At 45.7% G+C, this 26,036-nt stretch overlaps 6 protein-coding genes across 7 annotated transcripts; 3 read left to right on the plus strand and 3 right to left on the minus strand.

The window, feature by feature from the left end:
* Window positions 1-7: 7 nt before the first annotated feature.
* On the plus strand, window positions 8-810 carry LOC148389427 (histone H2A-like). Its single transcript, XM_088391038.1, has one exon. It carries the CDS (start codon window positions 141-143, stop codon window positions 525-527), a length of 387 nt encoding a protein of 128 aa, XP_088247164.1. The 5' UTR covers window positions 8-140; the 3' UTR covers window positions 528-810.
* Window positions 811-876: 66 nt separating this feature from the next.
* Window positions 877-1,545, plus strand: LOC148389428 (histone H4). Its single transcript, XM_088391042.1, has one exon. The coding sequence runs from the start codon at window positions 983-985 to the stop codon at window positions 1,292-1,294; it is 312 nt and encodes a 103-aa protein (XP_088247168.1). The 5' UTR covers window positions 877-982; the 3' UTR covers window positions 1,295-1,545.
* A 149-nt stretch (window positions 1,546-1,694) lies between these two features.
* Window positions 1,695-2,162, minus strand: LOC148389429 (histone H2B-like). Its single transcript, XM_088391039.1, has one exon. The coding sequence runs from the start codon at window positions 2,157-2,159 to the stop codon at window positions 1,785-1,787; it is 375 nt and encodes a 124-aa protein (XP_088247165.1). The 5' UTR covers window positions 2,160-2,162; the 3' UTR covers window positions 1,695-1,784.
* Window positions 2,163-5,533: 3,371 nt separating this feature from the next.
* On the plus strand, window positions 5,534-8,589 carry arid6 (AT-rich interaction domain 6). The gene is made up of 6 exons (XM_088391033.1): window positions 5,534-5,786; window positions 6,109-6,262; window positions 6,345-6,397; window positions 6,482-6,579; window positions 6,643-6,799; window positions 7,186-8,589. The coding sequence occupies exons 1-6, from the start codon at window positions 5,778-5,780 to the stop codon at window positions 8,437-8,439; spliced, it is 1,725 nt and encodes a 574-aa protein (XP_088247159.1). The 5' UTR covers window positions 5,534-5,777; the 3' UTR covers window positions 8,440-8,589.
* A 1,239-nt stretch (window positions 8,590-9,828) lies between these two features.
* Window positions 9,829-18,647, minus strand: LOC148389431 (uncharacterized). The gene is made up of 27 exons (XM_088392551.1): window positions 18,534-18,647; window positions 17,711-17,913; window positions 17,060-17,633; window positions 16,866-16,972; window positions 16,740-16,796; window positions 16,486-16,653; window positions 16,269-16,402; window positions 16,091-16,185; window positions 15,957-16,011; window positions 15,758-15,889; window positions 15,434-15,652; window positions 15,298-15,361; window positions 15,034-15,235; window positions 14,833-14,954; window positions 14,474-14,768; window positions 14,227-14,361; window positions 14,028-14,064; window positions 13,854-13,955; window positions 12,403-13,789; window positions 12,184-12,305; window positions 12,002-12,114; window positions 11,833-11,896; window positions 11,499-11,613; window positions 11,348-11,426; window positions 11,170-11,249; window positions 10,856-11,093; window positions 9,829-10,709 (listed from the first exon to the last, which is right to left on the minus strand). The coding sequence occupies exons 2-27, from the start codon at window positions 17,905-17,907 to the stop codon at window positions 10,605-10,607; spliced, it is 4,998 nt and encodes a 1,665-aa protein (XP_088248677.1). The 5' UTR covers window positions 17,908-17,913; window positions 18,534-18,647; the 3' UTR covers window positions 9,829-10,604.
* A 125-nt stretch (window positions 18,648-18,772) lies between these two features.
* LOC148389432 (disabled homolog 2-like) lies at window positions 18,773-24,596 on the minus strand. 2 transcript variants are annotated; one of them, XM_088392548.1, is made up of 15 exons: window positions 24,367-24,596; window positions 22,818-23,085; window positions 22,440-22,579; window positions 22,282-22,380; window positions 22,057-22,188; window positions 21,889-21,972; window positions 21,771-21,797; window positions 21,662-21,697; window positions 21,519-21,572; window positions 20,725-21,252; window positions 20,177-20,297; window positions 19,520-20,107; window positions 19,295-19,449; window positions 19,119-19,209; window positions 18,773-19,049 (listed from the first exon to the last, which is right to left on the minus strand). In XM_088392548.1, the coding sequence occupies exons 2-14, from the start codon at window positions 22,963-22,965 to the stop codon at window positions 19,132-19,134; spliced, it is 2,190 nt and encodes a 729-aa protein (XP_088248674.1). In that variant the 5' UTR covers window positions 22,966-23,085; window positions 24,367-24,596; the 3' UTR covers window positions 18,773-19,049; window positions 19,119-19,131. The 2 variants fall into 2 exon arrangements, with proteins under 2 accessions (XP_088248674.1, XP_088248673.1); XM_088392547.1 differs by having other exon boundaries at window positions 19,119-19,212.
* Between the last annotated feature and the right edge of the window lie 1,440 nt (window positions 24,597-26,036).

A 26,036-nucleotide genomic window follows, 5' to 3' on the forward strand; every position in this document is an offset into this window, starting at 1 on the left:
CTGTAGCTCGCTGCTGATTGGACAACCGATTCTCCGCTTCAGCCAACCAATCAACGGGCAGCAGAGGCCCGTATATATACGCTACTCCGTACTCCGCAGTATTCGTGTCATCAAAACACAAAGCCGAAAATTACCCAAATATGTCTGGACGTGGAAAAACCGGTGGCAAGGCTAGAGCCAAGGCGAAGACTCGTTCTTCCCGTGCTGGACTTCAATTCCCCGTAGGTCGTGTCCACAGACTTCTTCGCAAAGGCAACTATGGCGAGCGTATCGGTGCGGGTGCTCCCGTCTACTTGGCAGCGGTGCTCGAGTACCTGACAGCTGAGATTCTGGAATTGGCTGGCAATGCGGCCCGTGACAACAAGAAGACTAGAATCATCCCCCGTCATCTGCAGTTGGCCGTCCGTAATGACGAAGAGCTCAACAAATTGCTTGGTGGCGTGACGATTGCCCAGGGTGGCGTGTTACCCAACATTCAAGCCGTGCTTCTACCCAAGAAGACCGAGAAGACTGCTAAGTCTAAATAAAGATGGAGAGCTCAACCACCAAGTCCCAACGGCTCTTTTAAGAGCCAACCAATTCCTTCTTAAAGAGTACATTTTATAACTTAAATAGCCATTTGTTACTTTGAACTGGGATTAATCAAGAATGGTTTTTGATGTCTTGCTTGATTACAAATGTCCTGCCAAACCTTTTTCCAACAAACTTGACTGTAACGCAGACTAATTAATCCGAAATCCGAATGTTGAATATAATTGTGGACGTCCACAATTGATAATTGTTTAAATAAAGACTTTATTGTATATATTACAGTGGCTACAGACTAGACAAAATTGTTTAGTCAATGCATGGGGGAGTGCTAGTGGATGACGTACTTCGCCTCGAATTGGGTTAGCTGTCCTCTCTTAGGTCCGCATCTTTGCTTATAAGGGCACCAACGACTAGTCAGTTATTACTACGGTACTATACCAAGCAAGGCAAAATGTCTGGACGAGGAAAGGGAGGCAAAGGGCTGGGGAAAGGAGGCGCTAAACGCCACCGCAAAGTTCTCCGCGATAACATCCAGGGTATTACCAAGCCCGCTATTCGACGTCTGGCTCGTCGCGGCGGTGTGAAGCGTATTTCTGGTCTGATCTACGAAGAAACTCGTGGTGTGCTCAAGGTTTTTCTGGAGAATGTCATCCGTGACGCCGTGACCTACACCGAGCATGCCAAGAGGAAGACCGTCACCGCCATGGATGTGGTGTATGCTCTCAAGAGGCAGGGGCGTACTCTCTACGGCTTCGGCGGTTAGACGTTGCGCTGAAATCAACTAACCCAAAGGCCCTTTTAAGGGCCACACACTTTGTCTTTAAAGAGCTTAGCATTCCCACACAATTCATACTAAAATATGGCCGTCATATAAAAAGTGCGGTCATGTGAGAACCCAGTTCACAACAGTTCACTCTTGCAACGCATAAATAATGAATTCATTTGACCTACTTGCACAACATGACGTGTGCATGAAGTTATGAGAGGAAGGCGGCAGAATGTCCTCTCTCAGGTCCGCAGACTATGAGAGTATTATAAATTTACAATTTCAAATGCAATGTATTGGATTCCAATTACATATGAAAATTTTAACAAGGAAATTCCTGCTTGCTGGCCAAGTATAATAAATTAGTAAATTTAGTAGTAATAAAAGTAATTTAGTGAGCAGGTTAAGTGACGGAAATCTAACTCTTTAAAAGTGATTTGGATGGCTCTTAAAAGAGCCGTTTTGATGCACACCAAAGCGGGATATTTTACTTGGAGCTGGTGTACTTGGTGACCGCCTTGGTACCCTCGGATACGGCGTGTTTCGCCAACTCGCCGGGTAGCAGGAGTCTCACAGCGGTTTGGATCTCTCTGGACGAGATGGTGGAACGTTTGTTGTAGTGAGCCAGACGAGAAGCCTCAGAAGCGATGCGCTCGAAGATGTCATTGACGAACGAATTCATAATGCTCATGGCTTTCGAGGAGATCCCGGTGTCAGGGTGAACTTGCTTCAACACCTTGTACACGTAGATGGCGTAGCTTTCCTTCCTTCCCTTCTTTCTTCTCCTCCCAGGCTTGCCGGGGGCCTTAGAGACGGCTTTTTTTGAGCCCTTCTTGGGCGCTGACTTGACTGGATCAGGCATATTGGATTATATTGAGTTGAAGTCTGACTTTGGGAGCCTGTGTTCTTATGGACGCCCTCATGCAAATTTAACTGTGCAGACGCCACTCTGCAATTGGCTGGAATCTGGACTGTTACATTTGACTCTTGTTGACTAACACAAATACAACTGTGACAACGCTCGTTCCTCATTGGTGGACTGCTGAATCCCCCCCCAGCTCCTTTCTCATTGGTGGGTGGACCGGATCCCTGCTTGTTGCTCATTGGGCGTTTAATCATTTGGATAGGCTCTGTGTGCGTTTACTTCTCGTTTTTGCTTGTAAGAAATTAGTCAAGTTCATTCTGACAGATGGGACGATTTAACCAGACTGCACCTTGTGCATTGGCTGGACATTTTATTTGAAAAGTACTGGAATAACAACATTTGTCCACAGTGAAATATTGCCTTGTCTAAGGCAGTTGTGTGTCTTTGGAATTGGGAGCGGCATAACGACACAGAATGACACTGAATGTAGCTATTTCAACAAAAGGCTGTTATTATTACAAGAGGCCAATTAAAGCAATTTTTCAAATGATAATGTGCGGCTACACCTTAGGCAGCTATGACTGTCATGAAATCTTTGTGACTCACCTGACTTCCTTGAGTTGATGCTAGCTTGGGCTCATAAGCAATCTTAGCCATACAATCATTTATCCTATCCCAGATCTCAGCCAATCAGGCGATTGCTTGCTGGCCAAGCCTGTAAATACAAAGGAAGTCTGCCATCTTTGTCCAAAGCGGTCCTTTTTAAGTAATGTTATCCAGATTTAAAAACAAATCAGCCCTCAGAGTTTTACTTAGCAACATGACATTTGGTAAGTATATGTATAGTACACAATTGCACAGGCATTATGGGGAAACATGCTATACCTTTAGCATTTAGCCTACGTTTCACCAAAACATTCAAACAAGTTTACCAAATATGTTGAAACAACTGCCGGTACATTCGAATGACTTTATCAATACAAATTCGCAGTACATTTTAACTACTTCACCGACTCGTTCGAACGACTTTGTTATTAGTCAAAAATTATGACTTCACGTTGGCATGTCCACATTTCAGTTGGTCTGCAACGTATCCAGCGTAATCAAGATCGTCTTTCTCACCGTGGGATGAAGGCCCCACCCTCAGAACAATTCACAGATGTCCCCCTCAGGGCAGAAATGCGTCAATGTAATAACGCCGCTGCTGAAACCCTAAATTACCGTCCCAGGAATGTGGCGTGACGGCGTCTTTTTATGATGGATGTAATTAAGCAAATCATCAATTACATGGCAATTTGCTATTCATTACTTCAAAAATTGTCCTAAGTTGATCTTCTGTGTATTGTCAAAATAAAGTCAAAAAAAAAAAAATCATGAAGTTGCATCATGAGGAACGGAAAACGAGGTTTGACGCCAGCGCTGCACAAAAAGTGTGATGAAAAGCTAACGTTGTCATTAGTTTGTTCTGGGGCGTGCCCGACATTCAGCAGGTAATGGGAACCACCCCGTTCTTTTGGTTAAATGCTGCAATTAGAGTGAAATTAGCATGACCTTCATCATGTGAAGAAAGGAAGTTGGAGAAGAAAAAAACCCAAAGCCATTGTCACCATTGAATTCTATTTTCTTGAGAAACACACAGCCAAATGCCTCTCAAGGAACTGCAATAAAACTTTTGTATCCATACGAGTCACGCGGAAGAATTCAAGGCGCACCCTTGACTGAGAATTTATCGAGGTGTTATGATGATGGTAACATGGACATGTGAAATCAAAACGCGGGCCGACGCCATTTTTGACATAGTCGATGATGCGAGAGCTTTTGTGCTCCCGAGCCGGCTATTCCGCAAAGTCAAATTTGCTGTCACCTCGGCATTCTATAAGTGCATATGACCCTCGGGGCTGTGCTGTGTTTGCAAACGTCCCAAGTTGAACTTTTGAACACTCGTTAATCTTTCTCTGCGGCCCGGAAAAAATTAGAGGGTGTGCACACTTGTCCAACGACATCAATTCGATTTTTTTGGCTCACTTTAGGTTACATTAACGCGTGGATAAAAACTAGGGGGATGAGCGACCGCTAGAACTATGACATCATCGTTTCCAATATAATATTTTTGGCATACCGAGCTGAAGATGGATAAGCGTGACTTTCATATTTCGACTTTTCTCTGAATCAATGCCACCTTTGTTTTGCTGAGCGGGGATTTGAGTAAACAAAGACATGCTTGCATAACCACAAGTCATTTTGCTGAGACTTTGTGACCTCTAGATTTTATTTTTAAGAAATGTTGACACTCAAATAATTCGGACAAAAATTGTTTTTGAATGAAAATGTCTATTTGTGTGTTATTTAGTAAGGTTAGCAGTGTAATTGATTAGTGTTCGGGGCGTGAAAAGAATCTTGACCTTTGCAAAATGTCCTCAAGATCAACTGAATGTTATATTTATCCCGAGTCGAAGCACGCCTACGTAATTATCATTCCAGCGGAATGGCACGTCTTTGCAATTTATCTGATTAACGTTCACCAAATCCGCTTCCCGTCGAACCAGCCGGGCTGCATGAGATGAAATTACGTCTCGACATGTATGCTTGACGATAGATGAATATCAGGGAATGTTCAGAGACTGCGCATAGTTTTAAATTTGACTTAGTTTATCTTTATATCACTTTTCAAACTTTACCCCAAGAAAATGATCAAAGTTGATGAATTTGTGATGGAAATATTGACTATATCAACATGAACATTTAATCATATTTTATGTTTGTTATTTTTGTTATTTCTATTGACTTTTTGCCTTACTTTTTATTTATTTACTATTGTCTAATTTTTTTTTAATTTTCCATTTTTGATAGAAATAATATATCAACATGAACATTTAATCATTTTTAGTATTTCTTTTGATTTTGTGTTATTTTTTATATATTTGTTATTTTTCCATTTTTTTTCAATTTTCCATTCCTTTTTTCCCTTTTTAATTATTTTTCAGTTTTTGAATTTCCCATCTTTATTTTCACTCCATTTTTTTCTTTTCATTTGTATTTTGTTTTTTCTGTCTGATATTTGTAGTTGACTTTTTATCTTAATGACCTAATAAACTTAATGTTGGTTGGTGGTGCTTTTTTTTTTAAAGCAACAAATCTTTACAACGGGATTGATCCTGTGACAAATGAAATAATAAATGTTGAAATAGAATGTCCAACAATCTAACCTAATGTTACATTTCTCGTTTACACGCAAACAACACGCCTACATATCAGTGTGGCATTCTTTTTTCTGCCTGGTAAAATATCTTCACATTTCATCAAACGCTTCCGAGAACATCTTAGCGGAAAGTGACCCGCCGAACAAGACCCAGTCTGCCATTTGGGCCAGTTGAACAACTTCTGGAGCCAAATTGTGCCGTGTGGTCGATTTCAGCGTTGCAGTTGTTTGGTAGCTGGTCGAACCGGTCGAACCGTCGAAATCTTAACGGAGGGACGTTGAAATAAGCAGCCTCTGTCTGTCGTCCTGTCAAATATTTTGTGAAGAGCCGCCGGGACGTACGTGCGTGTGGGTGCTTGTGTGTTGAAGTGTTTTCGGATGCTGCTGACTAATTGGTCCCCTCGTTTACGCTCATAATGGAAATGGTGAGTAAAGGAAGGTTGATATGATTTTTGCTTTTTTTTTTTGACATGGAATCATTTGAGGGTTAGGATCGGATGTTGGGTTAGGATTTGTTTTGGCCTCGTATCACAATTTCCGAAATCGTTTTGAACTTCGAGTAGCCTACGTTTGGGGTTAGGATTTGGATTTACACTTCGGGATTATGATTTGGAGATAGGGGTGAGAGTTGGGGTATGGATTAGAGCTACGTTTGGAAATTGGGGCTTCAGGATAGGTTGCAGATTTGGGATTAGGATTTTAGGGAAGGCATTGATCAATATTTTTTTTTATATTGATGTTTCCTAGGCACATAGGGCCAAGGCTCAGCCGGGGGTCCCAGAGGAGCACCGCCGGGAGTTGATGGGCGTGACCGAGGAGGCCTTTCTGACCAATCTCTACCTTTTCATGAAGAAGCGAGATACACCCATCGAGAGGATCCCTCATCTGGGCTTCAAACAAAGTGTGTTTTGAAATTGTTGGTAGACGGAACAAAAATTGACATCAGATATTATTTAGTTATTGCCGTTGTTCTTTTCTTACAGTCGATTTATTCGTGATGTTCAAGACAGTCAGAGACTTGGGGGGTTATCACCAGGTAAGTTCTTCAGGACTTTAGGTTTTATGGCTTTGATTCATGAAGCACCTCTGGAGACGACTGATGGGGCTTTTGTCTGGACAGGTGACGTCTCAACAGCTTTGGAAGCAGGTCTACAACTCGCTAGGAGGGAACCCTCGCAGCACCAGCGCCGCCACCTGCACCCGCCGCCATTACGAGAAGTGAGTCAAATGGGGAAGGGGCTCGATTCAATTTGGAAACTGACATGCGGCTATCTGGACTAGACTGCTGCTGCCTTACGAGTGCCACCTGAAGGGAATGCAGATGAACGTGGTGTCGCCGCATGTGGTGGAGCACTACCGTTACCACGGCTACGGCGTGGAGGACATAGAGGCAAGGGCGGTCAAACGCAAGATGATGTCACTGCCCATGCACCATCAGGTTGGTCATCTTTCTGGAAAGATGTTTAAAGCAGATGGGGCATGGGCTCCATTTTGAGACCGGGTTTCGGATTAGTATCGGAGTACCGGTAGATGTCTGATAATAGAATAGTGCCAGAGGTAAGCGGACATGTCTAGAGCGTGACATTTTAAAAACCGGGGTTACGTGTGAATTTACCAGTTGGGAGAGAAACATGCAATTATAGATTAACCTCATTCAGTATTGTGCAACTAAATTCCTGCTTAATACTAATGATAGACTGTTGAGTATGTTGGTGGTTAGGTTTGTAGTTCTGGTTTGATCAAATCAGAGGATGATGGAGGCAGACGAGGTCACCAGACAAGTTAGCGGGGTATGACTAAACTATGCACTTTGTTCTCCGACAGAATCATCCCAACCTTCAGCCAGGTCCTCCTCATACTGTCTTTCCTCTCCAACTGCCACATCCCAACTGCTATCACTCAAGTGGCCCTATCCTGCCGCCTTACGTCCCCATGTCGCCTTCCATGATGACCCCACACAGCCCCCAGACGGGCCCCCCGCCTAAATTCACCTTCCCCGCCTACGCTCCGGCTCAGACGGAACGAGTGAGGCCTTTGGATCATTTGCGCTTCCTGGCCGAGCAGTACAAGTCGTCGTCGGGATTGAGCGAGCCTCTCAATCTGAGTATTAAAGCTGAGAGTCAGAGGATGGACAGGAATCCAAAATCGTCCTTCTCCCCACCTATGGCCAGCAAGAACCCAAAGTTTCTCAACATGCCCTCAACGCTGTACACGCGGCTGCACTCGCAGGTAGCGAGGAAGGACGGGGCCAAGAAGCCGGACGAGGCAGCGGAGGTTGGAGCCGCGCCGTACCTCACCAGGGCCAGGGAGGACTTTGTGGTGGACCTCACCTCCAGCAGTAGTCCAGAGTGTGACAGCACCCTGACAACTCGGGCCGACGGTCGCACCTGCTTCACCAAGCCGACAGAGTACCAAGACGAGGGTCCGGCGGCGAAGAGACCAAACATCCAGCCTTGCCCGCCTCCCGGAAACGACGGAAAGATGGAGATCGAGATCCCCCTGTCTGTGTTCCGCAATTGGCTGCGGATGTACGGACCCCCGGGCGCGACTCACGACCCCAAGCAGCTACCTCGCCTCTTGCAGGAGATGTCGCAACAGAGCAAGTACATGCACCCGGGACAGGTTTTCTTTCACCCCGACTTCCATCGACGGAGCATCGAAGACTTCAGGGTTCCGGACAAAAAGGAGCCAAGTCCAAACATCCTGACACCCCCAATTCGCCACATCCCCAGCCAAAATCATTTCACCACCTTCGCAATGCCTTCCCCTGTTTTGAAAGCCAGCGCCGTTCCGGAGGCTTCTCAGTTTTCCCAGCCAGAAGTGATGATGTCATCGAGCGGCCTCAAACCGCCGTCTTATTGGGAAGCCTCGGCGAAAGACAAACAAACGCCAAGGAGCCCCAGTCCGGTTCCGCACGATCTCTCGGTACCAACGAGCCATCAGAGAGACGGCGAGCCCAATCGGAAGGCGGCGGAGGCAAAGAACTCGCTGATGAATTCCAGCTCGGCCGCCTCCATGCTGCACCTCACTAGCGAGGAGGTGATGAAGCTCAAGAAAATCATCTTCAACTCCACGTGACACTCAACAACATCCGTTTACCATGGAGGGGGGGGGATCCAAAAGATTTTTGTGTATATATTTTTTTACCCACATTTAAACTAACAAGTATTCCTCCTTCAATTGTTGGCAACTGAAAGAGTCAAGTTTCAAATAAAGACCAAATATCCAGTCTTGTGTCTTGTTTTTCTAAGATGACGGAAAAATCACGCTCTTTCACAAGACGAGTAATTGCGCACCACACCTAAACCATACCAACAATTAAGTTGCATTTAAAAAAAAAAAACAACAATGTGAGAATCGTAAAGGTTGAGCATTTGATTGATAGCTGGCTTAGTGCCAAGTGGCGTCAAAATACACACCTAACTTGAACTACGTTGTGAAGCCGCCGCCTTATTTGAATAATAAGAATGTTCTGTCACACACATGCAAATAATCACAGAACAATGCCGCTATGAGGATATGAAGTAACAAAGAAATTGGGATGGTTTTGGCTCGCCATCTGGGGAAAAAAAAAAAAAAATGGTATTAAAGTATAACTTATTTCATTTGTCTTCGGTGACATTTAAAAGTATTTTTTTTTTTCTCACGGTCTGAGCTAACAAAATTTTTTTCTGTGCGACATCAATTAAAATGATCTAATTATTTCTATTTACTAAATGGCAGACTGAGGGGAAAAAAAAAAAGATTTTATTTTACTTCCTTTAAAGTGACAAGTTGACATACACGTCATTGGTATTTTTTTTTTTTTTTATCGCAACTGTTTTGGATGAACGTCCACAAGCTTCTCACAATTGTTAGCAGGAATTTTGGCCATTCGGGAAAACAAAAGTCATGTGAATGAGCCGTCAAGGTTTGTTTCTAAGAACACTTTGTGCCTTATTTAATTGCCTTAACCGTGTGTTTCCACAAAGAGACCAATCTTGGGAAACAGAACCGACAGGTCGCTGATGCCAATATGTAATTACGTCTTGTCTGAAGTTTCTCCCTTGGTAACGACAATGCGAGAAATGTTGGCACCTTGCGTGAGTAAAAGGCCGTTTGTCCTCCTATTTAAACAAGCCATACTTTTTTTTTTTTTTTAAAAACATACTACACAAGTCATTTGTAAAAATATGTAAACATTACGTCATTTTCCAGTACCAAATTATAGCATGGGTGAGTTTTGTGTTTGTTTCGATGCTGGCTATGATTGCAAACCAGATTAGCTTTATAAAAAAAAAAAAAAAACATCTGCCATATCAGACTCAGGATCAAATATTCCAAATATGTTTTGCTGAAACTCAATGGAATGTTCCAGACAGATTTTACTGAATATTTTAAGCTTTAGGGGAAATTTATGAGAAATGATTTGTTTCCGGGCATAGGTGGAGAACTGGATTGTTTGTTTTTGTTACAAAATAGATGTCATAGTTTCACTTTTCCTTTATACATACAAGGAACAAGGTATATAAGGAACAACCACTTTTTTTAGGTGTTGCGCAAGCCTATTTATTTACATGATCAGATTTTGCATGCTTGTTTTAGGCACTACCGGGCAATCTGACAACCTGCGATAACATTTTCCTGCCACATCGCTGTGATGATCTAAGATTTCCTACAGTCGTAAGGCCGTAAATAGATTTGAACAATCTTACTAAGCCCTGCTGGTCAACATCGTGAAAAGTAGCTCAAAGGAAATTATGTGGTCATGTTTGGCGCCACCAATTAGCAGTAGCAGTATAATTAGTTTGTTTTGAAAAGTCGAAACTGGGTATGGCAAACATTAGTAGACCTGTTTTGGTTTTTGTTTGGACCGTAAAGGAACTATTTAGTCAGGCGTTACAGGAAAGGAAAAACAAAAAAAACTTTATCTGCATTCAATTAGCTCAAGTTTTGTTTAGCTCAATGAAAGGTGGTTTTATGTGTATTGTGTTGAAAAGAAAAAAAAAAAGGCACAGAAGAGGAGGTTGCTGTTGCTTCACATTATTCCACAGTCTGCTGTCCCACGTCAATAAAAAAATTAAAAAAAAAAAAGAAAATGCTGCACATTGAGAATGCAAGACCAACAAAAAGTTCTCGACATTGGGCTCAAATGGACCGAAATGGAACCATAACAAGTCAAGAGAAGTTGGAGTGCATTTTAGGACCGTCCTGAAACTTTTTTGAGAAGTGCATATTGGAAACGAAATGTAAATGAGTGCGTGTCACGTTTCGTTCACTTCGGTGAAAATGTCGCTTAGGAAGTACTGGGACACGTCGGTGGGGTCCTCTTGGACTGCCTCGCCGTCGTCGTGACGACACGACGAAACCTACAACACACGCGCAAAAAGTTTTGTATAAAATTAAGAATCTGTTCTCCGTTGGGTTAAATAAAGGTAAAGCGCAAAAACAGGGGGAATAAATGCCGCTAAGGTTTTTCACGAGCCTGCAGATGGCGCTCTTGAGCACTGCTTACCTCGGTTGAAGCCAGAGAGGGACTCGCTGGTGCTTGCGATGCCATTGTTAATGACTCGGGCTCCGCTGTGCTTTGTGTCGTCTCCGGTTGGGACGCCGCCGATGTTGGCGCCGTCGCCCGCTTTCTGGGCATACTTTTACTAACGTTCGGTCGACGCGAAGCCACTCTGCCTCGACGTGACTCGGACCGGGCAGCGCTGCTTGTCCTCGTCAGGAAGGAGAGGAAGCCTTTGGGTCCCCTATGGGAAAGTTGAACGTGAACAATCTGTGTGCTATTGCTTAATTGCGGTCTTGTTAGTCTTGAACTTCCATCACCTTTGCGGAGAACTTGAAACAGCTGAGGTGGTCGTGTCTTCACTTCCTGCAAGTGGTCCTGGATGTTCTGTGACTTCACTCTGGGAAAATAGAAGAGCAGAAAATGGACTTGAATCCAAATAGGTGGTCTTAGAAATGCCTGCCCAAAAATCCTGCAATGTCAGCGCTACACTGTTACCGTGGCGACAGCCATCTCCTCACAAAGGACGCTAGGTGGGGAACAGCTCGGCCCTGCAACCGCACTCTCCTCAGCATGGCTGCGAAGACGAAGAAGCACCATCATAATCCACGCAAGGTATCACACGTCGGCCATTTTGGACAGCTCTGACCTGTGCTGCGTGGATGGTTCCGCCCGGGGGGGCTGATGAGGAGACTCATCCAGCGGGACTTCCGTCAGGGATAGTATGAAGAAGGGCTCGTCCGTGTCTGACGGCGGTGGCAGCGCTGAGGTGACAGAACTCGTTTGAGACCCAAGCGGTGCAATAACAATGACATTCATTCCGCACGCCATTATTCTTCAGTCTCAATGAAAATACGAACAAAAGCGAGTTCTTGGCGTGACCAAGCCTGGCACAATACGACAATAAGCGCAAATTTTCCAGGCTTTCATTTTGTAAAATCATATTTTTTGGAGCTCCAGCAATACTTAGTTACTTGACTTACCGTCTGGGAATACTGTAAGACTTGCAGAAGTTTGGTTTGCTCCGGTGCTTGACGCCGAATCATCCTGTGGACGTTGGGTGAGACAGAAACAAACACTTCAGATTCCAAATTCAAACAGAAAGTCTGACATTTGTTAAAAAGGTCAAATAGATTGAAATAAAGTTGCTACCTGGGCTGGTGTCAAACTCTCTGATGTAGAGGAGGCAGCCTGAACTTGATTGTCAGCGCCCTCTAGTGGCGTCGACAAGACAGTCGCTTGCCCTCGAGGACCAGGAGCCGCGTCTGGGCAAGAAGGAGAATTAAAAATTCTAAAACTCTATGAGCAAGTTTTCTCGATGGAAGGTGTCAAACCTGCTCCTGTTTTGACCGCCGCTTGTCGGGACTGGCGAGCGCCACGCCCAACGTTGGGCTTGGGTTTAACGAGCCTACTTCGTCTCATTGGGGCAGTTTTGGGCAACAAAGTCTCGTCGGTGCTTTCAGGACAAAAGGGAATTTTTCAGATAGCAAACTCATGTTAGTAACTTTTGAAGGCGACAAATGATGGTTATATTTTAAAAACATTCTGCTCACCATTTGGGGGCTTGAGCTTCTCCGCTCACTGGATTTGCTTCAGAGGTTCCAGAACTCTCCTTGCCTGAATCTGGCTTTGTGATGTTTAACGGGAGGCTGTCAGGTGTGGAATTTAAAGAAGTCGCCGTCACCGTGTCCTGGTGAGGAAAGATGTTTGCCGTTTCCTCGCCCACAGCTGGAGATTCACCAATCTGATCTTCAATAATGGACAACGTGGACATTTCCACAGTTTGACAGTCTGAGGTTACATTGGAGGCTTCATCCAGTCCATCCTTTGACCGAGCGGCGGACGTCGAGTTGGGTTGGACTTTGGGTGGAGAATTGACACCTTGGCCTGGTTCTTGCGTGGAGGAACAAGTGGGCGGTGCTTTTACTTCAGCTGTTACTTTGCGAGTGGCTTCGAGATCCGACAATGTGCTTGGTTCTTTTGTGCTTTGAGATTTAGACGGCAAGCTTCTCGATATCTGCAGGTTTGGTTTGACCTTTGCGAATCGACTTCTTCTGGAAAAAACTTTGCTCGGGTTCTGACTTTCGGGTAACTCTTGCATGGTGCTGTCGTTTTGGTCCAAAGATTTCTTTAACTCTTCGGCCTGGGGTTGGGCGACGGCAGCTTTAGATGCCTCCTGGTCATTACTCCGACCACTTTCAACTGTGTCAGAATCTTTGGATTTTGTCTCTTTTGTAGTAAATCCGGATGTTTCCTTCTCACTGGGAGTCAGTTCCTCTGGTTTCTGACTTTTTGATTCTTCCCGCATGGCAGGGTCAACTGGTCCACCTTCTTGGAGCAAAGGTGTCTTTGAGGCTTCGGCTTTGACTTCAAGAGCTGCTTCAGAATTCGGACCTCTTTCAAGAGCTTCTGCGGACTTTGCGTCACTTGATACATTGACCATGGTCTCACTGGAAGGCAATTCTGGTGTCTGTAAAGATGCTGGCCGTGGTTCGACTTCAGCTGTTGATTTCAAAGTGGATTCCAGATCTGGCGACGGGGGAGTTTCTTTCGCAGTCTGAGGTTTAGGCCGTGTACTTCTGGTTATTTGTGAAAGGTTTGGTTTTGGTTTGACCTTTGAGAACCGACTCCTGGTCGCTTTCTGAGATTTAAGTACTTCTTGACTGGCAGGGTCACAATCTCCACTTTCTTGGAGCAAAGGTGTGGTTGACTCTTTGGGTTTTGGTTCTTCGACTGCAGCCGAGTAATCCTGCACACTTTCAGCATTTGGAATCTGAGGTGAAGGTTCTGTGGGCTCTGAGGTGGGAGTCTCCGTCGTCTGACTGACTCCGTCGTCTGTTAATGAAAATGGAATTTGGCTGGAACTGTTTTCCTCGATGAATTCCGCAATCTCTTCCTCCAGGAGTTTGTCGGTCTCATTCACGTTCTCCGATTCGGTCTCTGCAACGAAGACACGATTTGATCGTAACGCCGGCGTGCTTGAAGTAGGATTAACATTGCGTACTTGTTGTCTGGTCAGGCGGCGTCTCCGACTGAGAAGGGTGAGACACGTTGCCGATGGCCAGCAAGGTCTGAGCAGCTTCGTTGTAGCTCTCCACCTCGGACACTGAGGGGAAAAAAACGTAACGTTTAATTTCAACATTAGCGTTTGGAACACTCCAAAAGAGCCTCAACATACCTTGGGCGTGTTCGGGAGACATTAAGTCAATAACGTCCTAAAAGACAAGCGAGACTTTTATTAGGTTTTGTCAGACTGAAATCCACTGGAATAAAAAATGGATGGATGATGGAATCGTTGAAACAAATAAAATACACGATGGCTCTCTCTTTTTTCTTTTTACATTTGTGGAACTACATTCTAAGCAGGAGACACTTACAACCAGGAGGTCCAACTGATGCACGCAGGGTTCAGGTGGCCCTGTCTCACTTTTGTCCCCCTCACAGAGGGAATTGGGGTAGAGTCCCTCTTGGGAAATGTCCAACACATCAGACATGTTGCCCAAGATATCAAGCTATATGGGACGGGAGGAAGGGAGGGAGGGGGGGGGGTGAATTATGGAAAGCATGCAAAGACAAATGATGTTGTGATGAAACTGATTTGTGACCAAAAAAAAAGTTTGGCACCTCCTCCATTGTCTCGTCCACCTGCGGAACGACAACCAAGGGGGAGCGAAGGCAGGCGGGCACAAAGGCTTCTTCTTCATCTCTCTGCTGGCGCTGCTCGTCTTCATCCTCGCTGGATTCAGACTGGGACGCTCGCAGGGTAATAAGTTTGGACTTTTTGGACGACGGGGCGGTGGAGGGTGCCGTTGTTGATCTGGACCTCTTGGGGGTGCGCTTTCGCTCAGGTTTCGAGGCGGACCCTTCTTCTTTGACGGGGTAATTTAAGAGGCTGGGAGCCTTGGGGACTCTCCCGTACCTGCAAGACAGTGGTACCTTCTCTTAGAAATGCTCCTTGTGGAGTTATCAAGTTGAGCATGTACCGAGTAGGTTTTGCAGGTTTCGCGGTGTAATCTTCATCACCAGAGGAAACACCGCCATCATCATCATCATCATCACCATTCTCCTTCTCATCGACTCCTTCAGGTGGTGTCTCTTTGTTCATCTAAAAAAAAAAAAAGTTAGCAACTTCAGAAAGGTGAAGCTGGCTGGAAACATACTCAAGACAGCTCTGGTTTCATCACCTGCTCTTTCGAGGCTTCGTCCGCCACACCGCTGTCCTTTATCGCCGACTCATCGTCATCTGCCTTTGAGGCGGTCGGACCGGGCGGGAGCTTCTTACTCCACTTTCGGCCGAGGGGCAGGAGTGGTTTGGCCGCGCTGCCTCGTGAGAGTTTGGCGGGTTTAATCGTGGTGCTCTCGGCCGATTTGTCCGTAATTTCACACCTGGTCGAATGGCGATGTTAGATTCAGAAGAACATTTCATATTTGTAAACAAGTTTCCTTACACTTGTGAATCGGGTTGATCCTCAGGAAGGGCTGCATGTGCATCTTCAGGTGTGCAGGCATCGTCTGAGGAGACGAAAGCAATCAAGCAATACAACAAAACGTACAGTTCAACAAGATGGTTCTGCTCTGACAAACCTTCTCCGTTGTTCTTTTCACCCGCTTTGCTTTTGCTCTTTAGCTCCGAGACGTCCTCGGCAGTCTTCCGTTTGCGTTTCCTCCCGGCCTTGGAGGCGAGGACTTTTCCATCCTCGTCGTTCTCTTTCTCTCCGTCCTCTGCCTCCGAGCTCAAGAGGTCATCAATCTCCTCGTCTTCCTCCTCCTCGCTGTCGAGGAGATCGTCCAGAAACTCTTTGCCTGTTGTGGAGCATCATAACTAAGAGCAAGAAAGACTGGCAGAGAAGGTCCCCAACGAGGCTCTAGGAAGAGCCATTGTTCTCTCAGAGCAGTGTGTGCACTCACTCTTTGCAACCTTTGCGCTCCTCTGTGAGTTCTTCCTCACCAGCGACTTGAGCTTCTTCCTGTTGGCTTGGACTTCTAGAATCTTCTCCAGCAGCTTCGTGAAATACTCGATGTCCAGCTTGCGTCGCTCTCCTGGAGGACAAACGGCAACATCGAGTCATCTTAAAATATCCGGCATCGATATTGATGGGATACTCACGGAAAGCTTTGTCGATTCTCCACGAGTTCTGTCGCTCCTCTTTTTTGAATTTGTTCTGCAAGTTTAAACACGCACACATATATAAAAAAATGATGACCACATAAACAAACACAGCAACGCTCTTCTTGACAGACCCGTATTTCCGTCCGAGTTCTGTTGTGAAAAAGCTGGCCGATCATGGAGAAGTCGGTTCCCACCATGCTGATCGCTAGGAAGAACATGTCTGTCTCTGCGAGAATTAGGAGACATGGAAAAAGCAATCAAGAAGATGCACGCAACTTTTGCTTGGCTACAAATTGTTGCTGCTACAACCTTCACTGGTCCAAGGCTTGCAGTAGGCGGACGGCCTGAAACTGGAGTAGGTGGTGGTGGAGCCACGCTCGAAAATGGGGTCACGCCCCTCCGCCGGGTTCGGTCCTTTGGTTCGCTTGACCTCCACTGTCAAGCTGGGACACACAAGCACTCGCAATTTATTTTACAGTGAATGCCTCTGGGTTTTTTTTTTTTTTTTTAGCATCGGTGCACCTACCTCTCCTCATCCAGGATCAGAGTGCCGTCTTCAGCCACTTTGACCCGCGGCACCATCATCGCATCATCTTCTTCTTCCTCCTCCTCTGCTGCTGCCTCTTCCTCCTCTGCCGGTCTTCTCGTCTCCGGGACAACTTCCGGGTTCAATTTCTGCACTCTTTCTGTCGATCTGGGGTTAGCGTCAAAGTAGAAAAGCCGGTTCAAACTTGCCCAGCCTTGAGTGTAGACTCGGGGCGGACTCGAATGTGAACTCACTTCTCTTTCCTTGGGGAAACCGTACTCTTGTCCTGAGGGTCGTCCTCTAAACTGTACCTGTGATACGGCAGTTGCGGGTCACAAAAAAAGAAAATGAACGAGCTTAAACGAGCAAGGTGCACTCACGACATAGGGTTGGACGATGGCAGGTAGCGGATGAGATCCCTCATGGTCATTTTGGAGGGATCCAAAGTGCATTCATTGTTATTCTTCCTCTTTGCTTTCTGAACACGCTGCAACGTGACATCATTTCACATAATTGGTCCAAATATGATTTTTTTTTGTGTAACCAATTAGAAACAAGAATTCCTAAAACAAACCTTTTCTTTCCGCATCTCCTGTCTGATCATTTTGCGGAGTTTGAGAGCTTTTTCCATCCTTTGAATGTCCGACGGGTCGTTCAAAAGTCGACTCAGGGAGAATCGGGGAATCAACGACTTCTCGCTCTTAGTCGACAGGAGAGTCTTGGCTTTTTCCGACACTGCCGTCGCTTCTTTATCCGGCGGCCTGGGAGGAACTTTGATGACCTCATCGTCTGCTGGCACCAAAGCCTTGTCTGTTTTTTTTGTTCCTTTTGGAGAGTGGTCAGCAGAGATTGCAGCTGCTTGTTCTGAATCGCCAGAAGAGGCGACGATTGGTTCAGGCTCAGGCTCGGGTTCGGGCTCAGGCGGCGTCGGTGACTGAGCCCCGGACTGTCCCACTTGAGTTTCAATTTGAGGCTCAAGGTCTGAATCTTTCGGGGGACTTTTAGAGTCCACCTTGGCCGGGGACTTTGGCGTTCGAGTGATTGCAGCGAGGCGACCCGGGGCCACTCTGGGCTTGACAGAGAAGCGTTTCCTCCTCTGGACAGCCGCTGAGGAGCTGGTGCCATCCCCACTTGGATCGTTTCCATCACTAATCAGGACGCAAAGATATCTACATTAACCAATTGTGCCTGAAACCATAACTAATTAACTAAATAACCAACTCACCTCACGGTGGTCGCTTTAGCTTCAGGCGCATCAATGGGTTTGCTGTCAGTCACCGTGGAGGCCGCCACGCTCTCCTCGACATCTTTCGGAGCCTCTTTGGCCTCCTGACTTGACGGTGCGGCTTCTTGCGACGAAGCCGCCGTCCTCCCGACCCCGCCCACATTGGGACGAACACTAAACCTCGAGCGGCGAAACATCGGGACCTGCACGGTTCACAAGATGCATCAATCAGCTGGATCACACTGGAATGTCATCGAATTGAATGACTTTTCAAGACGTGAAAAACAATTGAAATGGAAACAAAACTGAATACAGTCTACAACTAAATTAAAATGTCGGCCAAAATAGCCTTTTCCCCTCCCAAGCATGATGACTCATTACTGTCTGTGACAAAATAGAAAATAGTTTGTCTTCACAATAACATTGCACCACTCGCACTCAAATGGCATTTGTAAAACTGACATTTATTCATTCTTTGTCCAATAAGACTATATACACTTTTTAAAGTAATATTTCACCACTGTTTTACGTGTTTTGGTGCAATATTGACATTGTCGGTCAGCAGTTCTCGGATATACAGCTAGCCCGTGAGAGCTTTTAAAAGAGCATAAACACCCCACTGTTGGTTCGAGTTAAGAAAACGTTGACAACTTAAATCAAAATATAGATTAAACTGGAAATACGTATGGAGAAGGGAAAGATAAAACTCCAACAAACATGATAACGACTGTGGTGTGAGCCTTTCTATCGTGTTCCGTCTTTATGTTACGCAAAACCAAAAATTATTTTATCGTTGATATTCGACGGTTTTCTGAACACTTACCTGCCGACTATAGTTTCGTCAGTGAGGGATAAATAGCCATTAATCGACGAGGGAAAGGATCCCGACAGAACACCAGAAGCTAATCCGCCATGTTGGCAATGACGTAATATTTCCTCGCCCGCTGGGTGCATTATGGGAAATGTAGTCGCAGATGTCGGTCGATTAAACATTAGTTTTTTTTAAGTATAATAAATTAATATTGATCCATCTTGGATCATTTCCAGCAAGATACAAATCAGTCAGTGCTGCTTCATAATTTTATTTCTTTTTTTTTCAATACAGTGGATGTCTTTGGACATTTCTCATAAAGTTTCTTTTTTTTTTTGCCATTTCTCTTTTCAGCAGATCATGACGTAACACGAGTTGGATCAATGCTCTAAAAAATAGGGGAATGACGAATCAGACAGAGCAAATAGAGACAGCGCTGTAGAAGGCTGGACGGAGGCCATTGTTGTTTGATTGTCTTGCAGCGATTTGTCCCAGAGATGATGTTACTTCATGGAATGTCCATTTGAGCTGGGAAAACATGACCAAAAAAAAAATTAGAAATGCAATTCCAATTCAATGAACAAATTGATGACTTACAACGATTGGAAGGTCAAGCGAAGGGATTTCCAATAGGATCTCCAAAGGGATCTCCAAAGGCATTCGTGGAGTTCTGAGCAACAGGTGCAGTCTGCTATTAAAAAACACATTATGAATGAATAGGAGAAAAATATTAAAGGTCATCCTGAGCAAAGTTGCAATGACAAAATATGCACCATTGGAACAGGTGGGCTCCCAAATGGAGTCGTGTCGGGAGCTCCAAATGCTTCATCGAACTTGTTCAGACTGTGACCTTGTGCCGGTGCTGAGCTGTTTGAAGAGAAAGCGGCATCGAGGAGGCCCGGGGTGTTAACGCTCGGAGCTGGTGCGTCTGTGCGGGGAAAGGAGAACATGTAAGGATGGAAAAACGTGGAAAGTGTTGGTGTCCGGCGTCGCCTTACTGTAGAGTGCCGCCGACATTGCATTGATGTCAAAGTCATCGTTGTCAGCGACGTCTTGAGCCAAGCCCACTTTATTGGAGAAGTACTGGTCGAAACCCCCCGATTCGGAAGCCGGAGCCTGCTCGCCTTTCCGAGCGGGGATGGCGGGCGGCTTGGCGAGCTGGAAGTCCTTGAACATCTCTTTGCCCATCTTCTTCTCTTTGTCGCCAAGGGGGTCCAAAGCGGTGAAGGCGTTTTTCTCCGGTTTAGGTGGGGCTTCTTTCACAGGCGGCCGGGGAGGCGGGCGGGACGGACCTTGCTGGTCACCCAGGCCGCAGAAAGGGCTGGGCTGGAAGGGGTTGGTGGCGGCCGGGTGGACCCAAACCCCGGCCGGCGGCGCAGGCTGGCCCCAGCCGAGATGTGGGGCGCCGAACTGAGGAGGCACCTGCTGGCCCCAGGCGTTGGGGGGTATGGGAAGACCACCAAAAGCAGACGGCTGCGGGTAGGCGGACGTAGGGGCTGCGTACATGGAGGGGGGTACGGTGGAGGTTGCCCACATGCCCGCAGTGGTAATGCCGGTGTTGGCTGGTGGACCTAACTGAAGATCTCCTGAAGTAAAAAAAAAACTTTACAAACCAAGCACCCTCTTAACGCTCTTCTATCATCCCGCCATCCTACCCAAAGCCGCGATGGAGGACTGCGCCGAGTTGCCCGACGTGTTATTGAACAGGTCGCCGCCAGCTGACGAGCCTTCAGGAGCAGCAAACAGATCGGCTCCGAACAAGTCACTTGCAGCAGACTGATGAGGGGGCATGATGAGAAGACCATTTTTAAACACCAAATGAAATGTTCTCAGACCCAGGGTGCATCAACACAGCTAGTCGTATTGGAGATGAGAAACAAAAAATCCTTCCTCTGCTGTGAGTGCGCCCAGAGTCGACAATTTCAAATACATCGTGACGCTTTCTTACCAGCATGCATCGCAACTTACCGGCGGCGCTTTATCGGCGGAAGCGTGAGCATTAGCAAAAACAAGGAAAGGAGGTTACAGCATTACAAAGGCACATTTATGATTGGCTCAAAGGAAGCTCGTGACCACGAGTGCATGCGTTCAGAGACACCCCCCTCTTTTTACACGTCCAGTGGAGAGCGAGTGCCACCTGCATGCAGCCACCTTCAGGCATCACACATGCAGCCAAAGCCGTCAAACGGCAAGGTCCGGTCACCTTCTGACTCCTCCGACCTCGTCCGGCCTTCGAGCTCTGCGGAGGCGGGTTTAGAACCACAGAGTCCTTGCTCGCAATCTCCGCAATCTCTTGGTGGCTCGCCCCGTTCGAATCAAAAAAGGGGTTTTGGCCCGATCCCGACTCGCTGCCGTCCATCATGCCGCCGTGTGTTATTTTGCCCCCTAGTGGCCACTGGCCATTACTGAGAGCGAGGATCATGTTCTTACTGGTTAAGCCCAACATCTGCTGGCCGAGATGTTCAGAGTTCCCGTTCAAAGGGTCGCTAACGGCCGTCCTAGCACAGACGACGGGGCCGTTGTCGGGACGGGGCGTTTTGGACAGAGGATCGTCTCTGAAAGGGTCGCTGTCCGGGGTTGGAAAGTAGCCGAACGGCGAGCAGAAGGGATTCTCTGTCTGGGGCGGCGCCCTGTGGTCGGCGGCACAGGAAGTTAAAAGCTTTCCCTTTATGCAATTCTGATTGCTGTCGACTTCAGAGGACAAGTCCAGCAAGAGAATATCATTAGAGTCCTGGTTCACATGAGAGGGAGATGCAGAGATCAGATCAACACGGGGGTCAGTAACACAAAATCACAAAAGACAAAAATCAACTCAATTCTAAAAAGGATTTTTTTTTCAAATTTGATAACTACTATAAAAGAAAATATTCTTTTTAGAATCGAGTTTACACATAGGTAATTTTGTAACAGCTTTGTGAGTATTACTGGAAACGTTAAAAGTGGCTTGTAGGTTTTAGCGAGATGGTGATCAAGGCGAAGGGAGCGACGCAAACTTACGTTCGGGGCCTGGATGTCCGGGGGGGTCGACATGTCCCCGAACAAGTCCACTGGCTGTTAGTCACAAATGTAACAGGCTCAGTTATCACATTAATAAATAAATGCAAAATAGAATAATATTGATCACCGCTTAGTTGACTTACTTGAGTGTTTTTTACCTGCACAGCATTACTTCCATTCTAAAAACAATTTTTTTGAAATTTTTAATAGAAGTGAATTCAAATTCTATTTAAAATGTTACCATAAACTCACCTCAACAACTGTATTGCCATTTTCTCCCTGTAAGTAAAAAAAAAAAAACAATAGAATGAAAAAAAACCTTGACAGTGTACGTCACCAAATGACCACAAGAGGGCAGTGTTGCCTTTACCTTCTGGGAGGCCTCAGCCTCTTTCTTCCTCGCATTGAAGATGACTTGGAAGAGATCCTTCAGGTCCAAGACAAGCGGCTCCGCCTGCCAGGCAACAAACAGCACGTCAGGAACAGACACAAGGTGATGGAAAAAATAAAAAAATAACATTAGCACGTGCTCCAGAACCTGCTGTGCCGTCTTGATGGCGAAGAACTGATGCTGGCCCTCAGCTCCGCACACGTAGCCAAAGGCCCGGTTGTCCGTCACGTCCCTGGCGATGAAGGAAATCTTGTTGACCGCGTGCTCATGCTCAATCACCTGAGGTCGAAAAATATGCTCGTTAGAGGAACAGAATAAAATCAGAAATTAAGAGTAGCAACAATAGTGACTGAGAAAGAAAATAGAACTTACTCCTGATTTCTCATCAATGATTTTGATGCCAGACATGGATATAGTGACCCAAATCCGCTGTTTGTGTTTCCCTTGTGAGCGAGCGGCGACTGCCATTCCCTGGAAGAAACACTTGTGAGTTTTTGGCGTTCAGTAATCTAAATGTCCGAAATGTTCACCTTTAGCTTCATCATGGAGTCCTGGCACATTTTGTCTCCTCGGGCTTCGGGTACATCGTCAATTCCGATCAGTTTGGCTTTGTACCTCACTCCGTCCCCTCGAAACCTGGCCAGCAGGTACTCGTCTGTTTTGTCCGGAACTGAATGAGGAAAAATGGTTTGTTTTTGGAAACATGTAACCAAACCTGCACTACCATTTGTTGCTAGGCAGAATTTGTGACTTGGTCAAGTTCAGCTTTTTTATTTTTACTTTTATTTTATAGCATATTTGGTGTTAGCATTAAGCTAACAAAAACTCACCAGAGAAAATTAGATGAGCGTTTTTGTGTTTAAATACACCATTTTTTTGGTTAGCTTTCCAGTTCTACCACATCTCACCTTTCTTCTTGTCTTTCCTGAACGGCACCTTGGATCCCGCCGTCGCAGGTGAGGCAGGAGGGGAGCTGGAGGTCGAGATGGCGGGTGGCGACGTCGCAATCGGGTCGGCGGCGGCGACCGGCACGTTGGACTCCACCATAGTCGACATAGTGCGGGAGGTTGTGCGAGTCTCACTAGAGGACGGGACGTCGGTCGGTGGCTCTGGCGGAAGGCAGCTCAGCGTTGGGCGGGAACGCTTTTAGCATCCACGCATGCTTCGCGTGGTTACCTTCAACAATGAATCGGATCATTCCATTATAAAAGGTCACACAAAATCTACTTATCGAAGCTTGATTAGGTTTATTTTTCCAAACAACTAAGTTGGTGTGAGGAGAGAGTCAGCAAAACTTGAAGCCCTACAGTGAGGTCAAACATTTGTTCCAAGTTTATTTACCACTTGGCTACTGGACAATTTTGACGAGCCAGCAATAAACATTTACAACTTTGACAGAACCCATAAAAGCATTTTGACCTCCAAGGCGGCAAAACATGCTGAATAACACCAGGTGACTTCTTTTTAATGACACGAAACAACCCACACACTCCAGACATGCTCAGTGTTATTCCAGCGCTAACAGCTAGCAAGGCTGCGAGGAATTGAACAAAGGTCGGATACGAGCAAAGGTCGAGCAATCGGGTCGAGTTAATCTTACGCCGGTAGTGTAAAAGATCTTGTGATGATCAGCAAAGCATCTGCTGATGGGTCAAGAGTTGAGCCAACGGATAGTTAGAAAAATCTAATTAAAAGGAGATAAGGCCGGAAAGTTTATTGGAAGTTTGTGTCTTTCTTTTGTTGAGAAGCATGCAAGCACCTGGAATGATTAACACTTATGTGAATGGACATTGTGATATTGCCACCAATTAACAGCATTTATTATTTAAAAAAAATATATCCCGTGGAATCTATGGTACACTTTAAAAAGTTTGAGAACACAATTTCTCTGCATTAGTGTAAATTGGACACCTTGCTGGAGCTTTTTTTTTTTTTTTTAAGTCACTGCCACAAACGTCAGCAAAATATGCAAGCAGCAAAGCCTGGAAGGAAAGTGGAGAAAGGGGGGCGAGGGGGGGGGAATGTCACAATCCTAGGGCCGTCAAGAACCGTGAAGCGGTGCACATCTGGAGGAAATCAGCCAGTGAGTCAGCGTGCTAGTGAATGAGATGTGGTGTAACACAGCCAGGGCGCAAACACACGAACACGAACACAGGCCATGCATGCCAACATGGGCCTCTCGTGCACAATGAGAAGGAGAAGGAGGAGGAGAAGCTGCGTGGGCTTGAAAAGTCATTTTTAGACTCCTTGCAGGCTGGACAGTCAGCAGAATACCCCCCCCCCCCCCAACTCCCCCGTGATTTATAGTTTCTTGTGGAACAAAAAGCCCAGAAAGTTTTGAAAAAAGCCATAACATGTGGGAGAAACAGTTTGGTTACGTCAAACATTCATGGATGGAAAGTTGGGAAGCGCGCACGCACTAAAAAAAAAAAAGTAGGAAAATGGTCGTGGACTCACCGTGATTTTCGGGGGAAAGGGGAGCTCCGCTTAAGAAGTGGAGGTCGGTGGGAGGTTACCGGTCCGTTGTTTTTTCCCGTGAAAGTGAAGCACAGGAGCGCCGCGCACTCTCGATATGCCGCAAACTTGTCACTCTTGAAGCCTTTCCTGCCTGCTTGCCTGCCTGCCTGCAAGCTAACGTCGCTTCTGGGGGGGAAGTGGGCGGTCCCTGCCTGCAGCAACAGCGGGCAGGACTCGCTAATAAATTGGACACCAAGACATTTTTATTTGCTTTTTTTTTTTTAAATGCATCCTATTATATTCGTGTGTCATTGTGAGACATTGAGTATTTTTCAGTGCGTGTGTTTTTCTTACGTTTGCATTAAAGGAAACAGCGTCCTCTGTTGCTAAAAGAAGCCACTGCAGGAGAGTAGGCTACTGTTAAAACCAATTTGACTCAAATAGGAAAATAATTTCATTTGAAGGGGAAAAAAAAAATTATTTTCTTTTAATCGGGATGAATGTCAAATACAGAAATGTGTTGACAGGCACACAAAGACCCTAATTGGTGCTCAAGCACCTGCCTTTTCAATTTAGATAGATTAAAAAGTGCCTTTTTTTGCTGCAGCCTTTCATAAAATCTTCATTTGTATATTTCTTTATGTTTTAAAAAACTGTCATCATTTCCATCCAAAAGTTTGAAAGGCATTTGAGTTCTTAATGGTGTCCTTTCATGACGTTGGAAAGAAAAAATGCTTTTCTGGAGCCCGGATGAATTGGAAAAAAAAAAAGTCGTGAAGACGTTTCCAAATGTACGGATGAAGTCGCGTCACCGCCATCTTCTCTTTTGCACGGGATGTATTATAGCATTGACGCCATATTTGCTGATTCCCGTCAATGGAGGTGCACCACGGTGGCCTAGTTTCGAGGACTTCCCAGTTTAAAACAAACACGGCGAGGAGGGCGATTGCCACATTTTTCTGACGCAAAACGTCAGCGCGACCCTTTGTTCCAGTCCCACATCGACTTTCACTTCTCTAAACTGTGCATGAGTAGTCATATCGCAACGCCGTCACATGTCAGACTGGACGTGTGCACAAAAAGTCAGGCTTTGACAAAAAGCAAGACTCCCAACAGAGCCAAGTCATCACGATCATGCAGTTGTTAGGAATGTTGAATATTTGCAATGATTGGATCTTTCCAATGGTTTTGATGAGACTTAGAAAAAGACGGAGGAAGGACGTCCTTCCTGGTCTTGTCGCATCCTGTCTTCTGCTGACAGAAGCTGTTTTCTCTTGTTTTTTTTTTTGTTTTTTTTTATATACAACAGAAACTCACTGGACATTCGTGACTTGCATTTTGACTGTTTGTCTCCAGAATATTCGTTTTAGTCAAAATATCGAAAGGAACAAACAAATCAAGGAGGTTGGGGGATTTTAGGCCTTTGCATGTGCCTGAACAAAATTCTAGCAAAAATAAACAAAATATTTTGTGGCTTAGAGTACCAGAGTACATTGGTAAAAGAGAAATCACGCGCAAGATGTGAGTGGGATGCTTTTCCCTCCATTATAAAAATAAAAAGTACTCAGAAGAAGTGACGTTCACTGTGATGTGTTGTTTTTCCAAGCAAGTCTTACACAACCAGCTCAAATCACAACAATAGTCACTTTTCAATGGAAAAATGAATCACA

The sequence above is a fragment of the Syngnathus floridae genome, chromosome 12 (assembly GCF_059516105.1).
Source record: "Syngnathus floridae isolate MCC-2025c chromosome 12, RoL_Sflo_1.0, whole genome shotgun sequence".
Lineage (NCBI taxonomy): Eukaryota > Metazoa > Chordata > Actinopteri > Syngnathiformes > Syngnathidae > Syngnathus > Syngnathus floridae.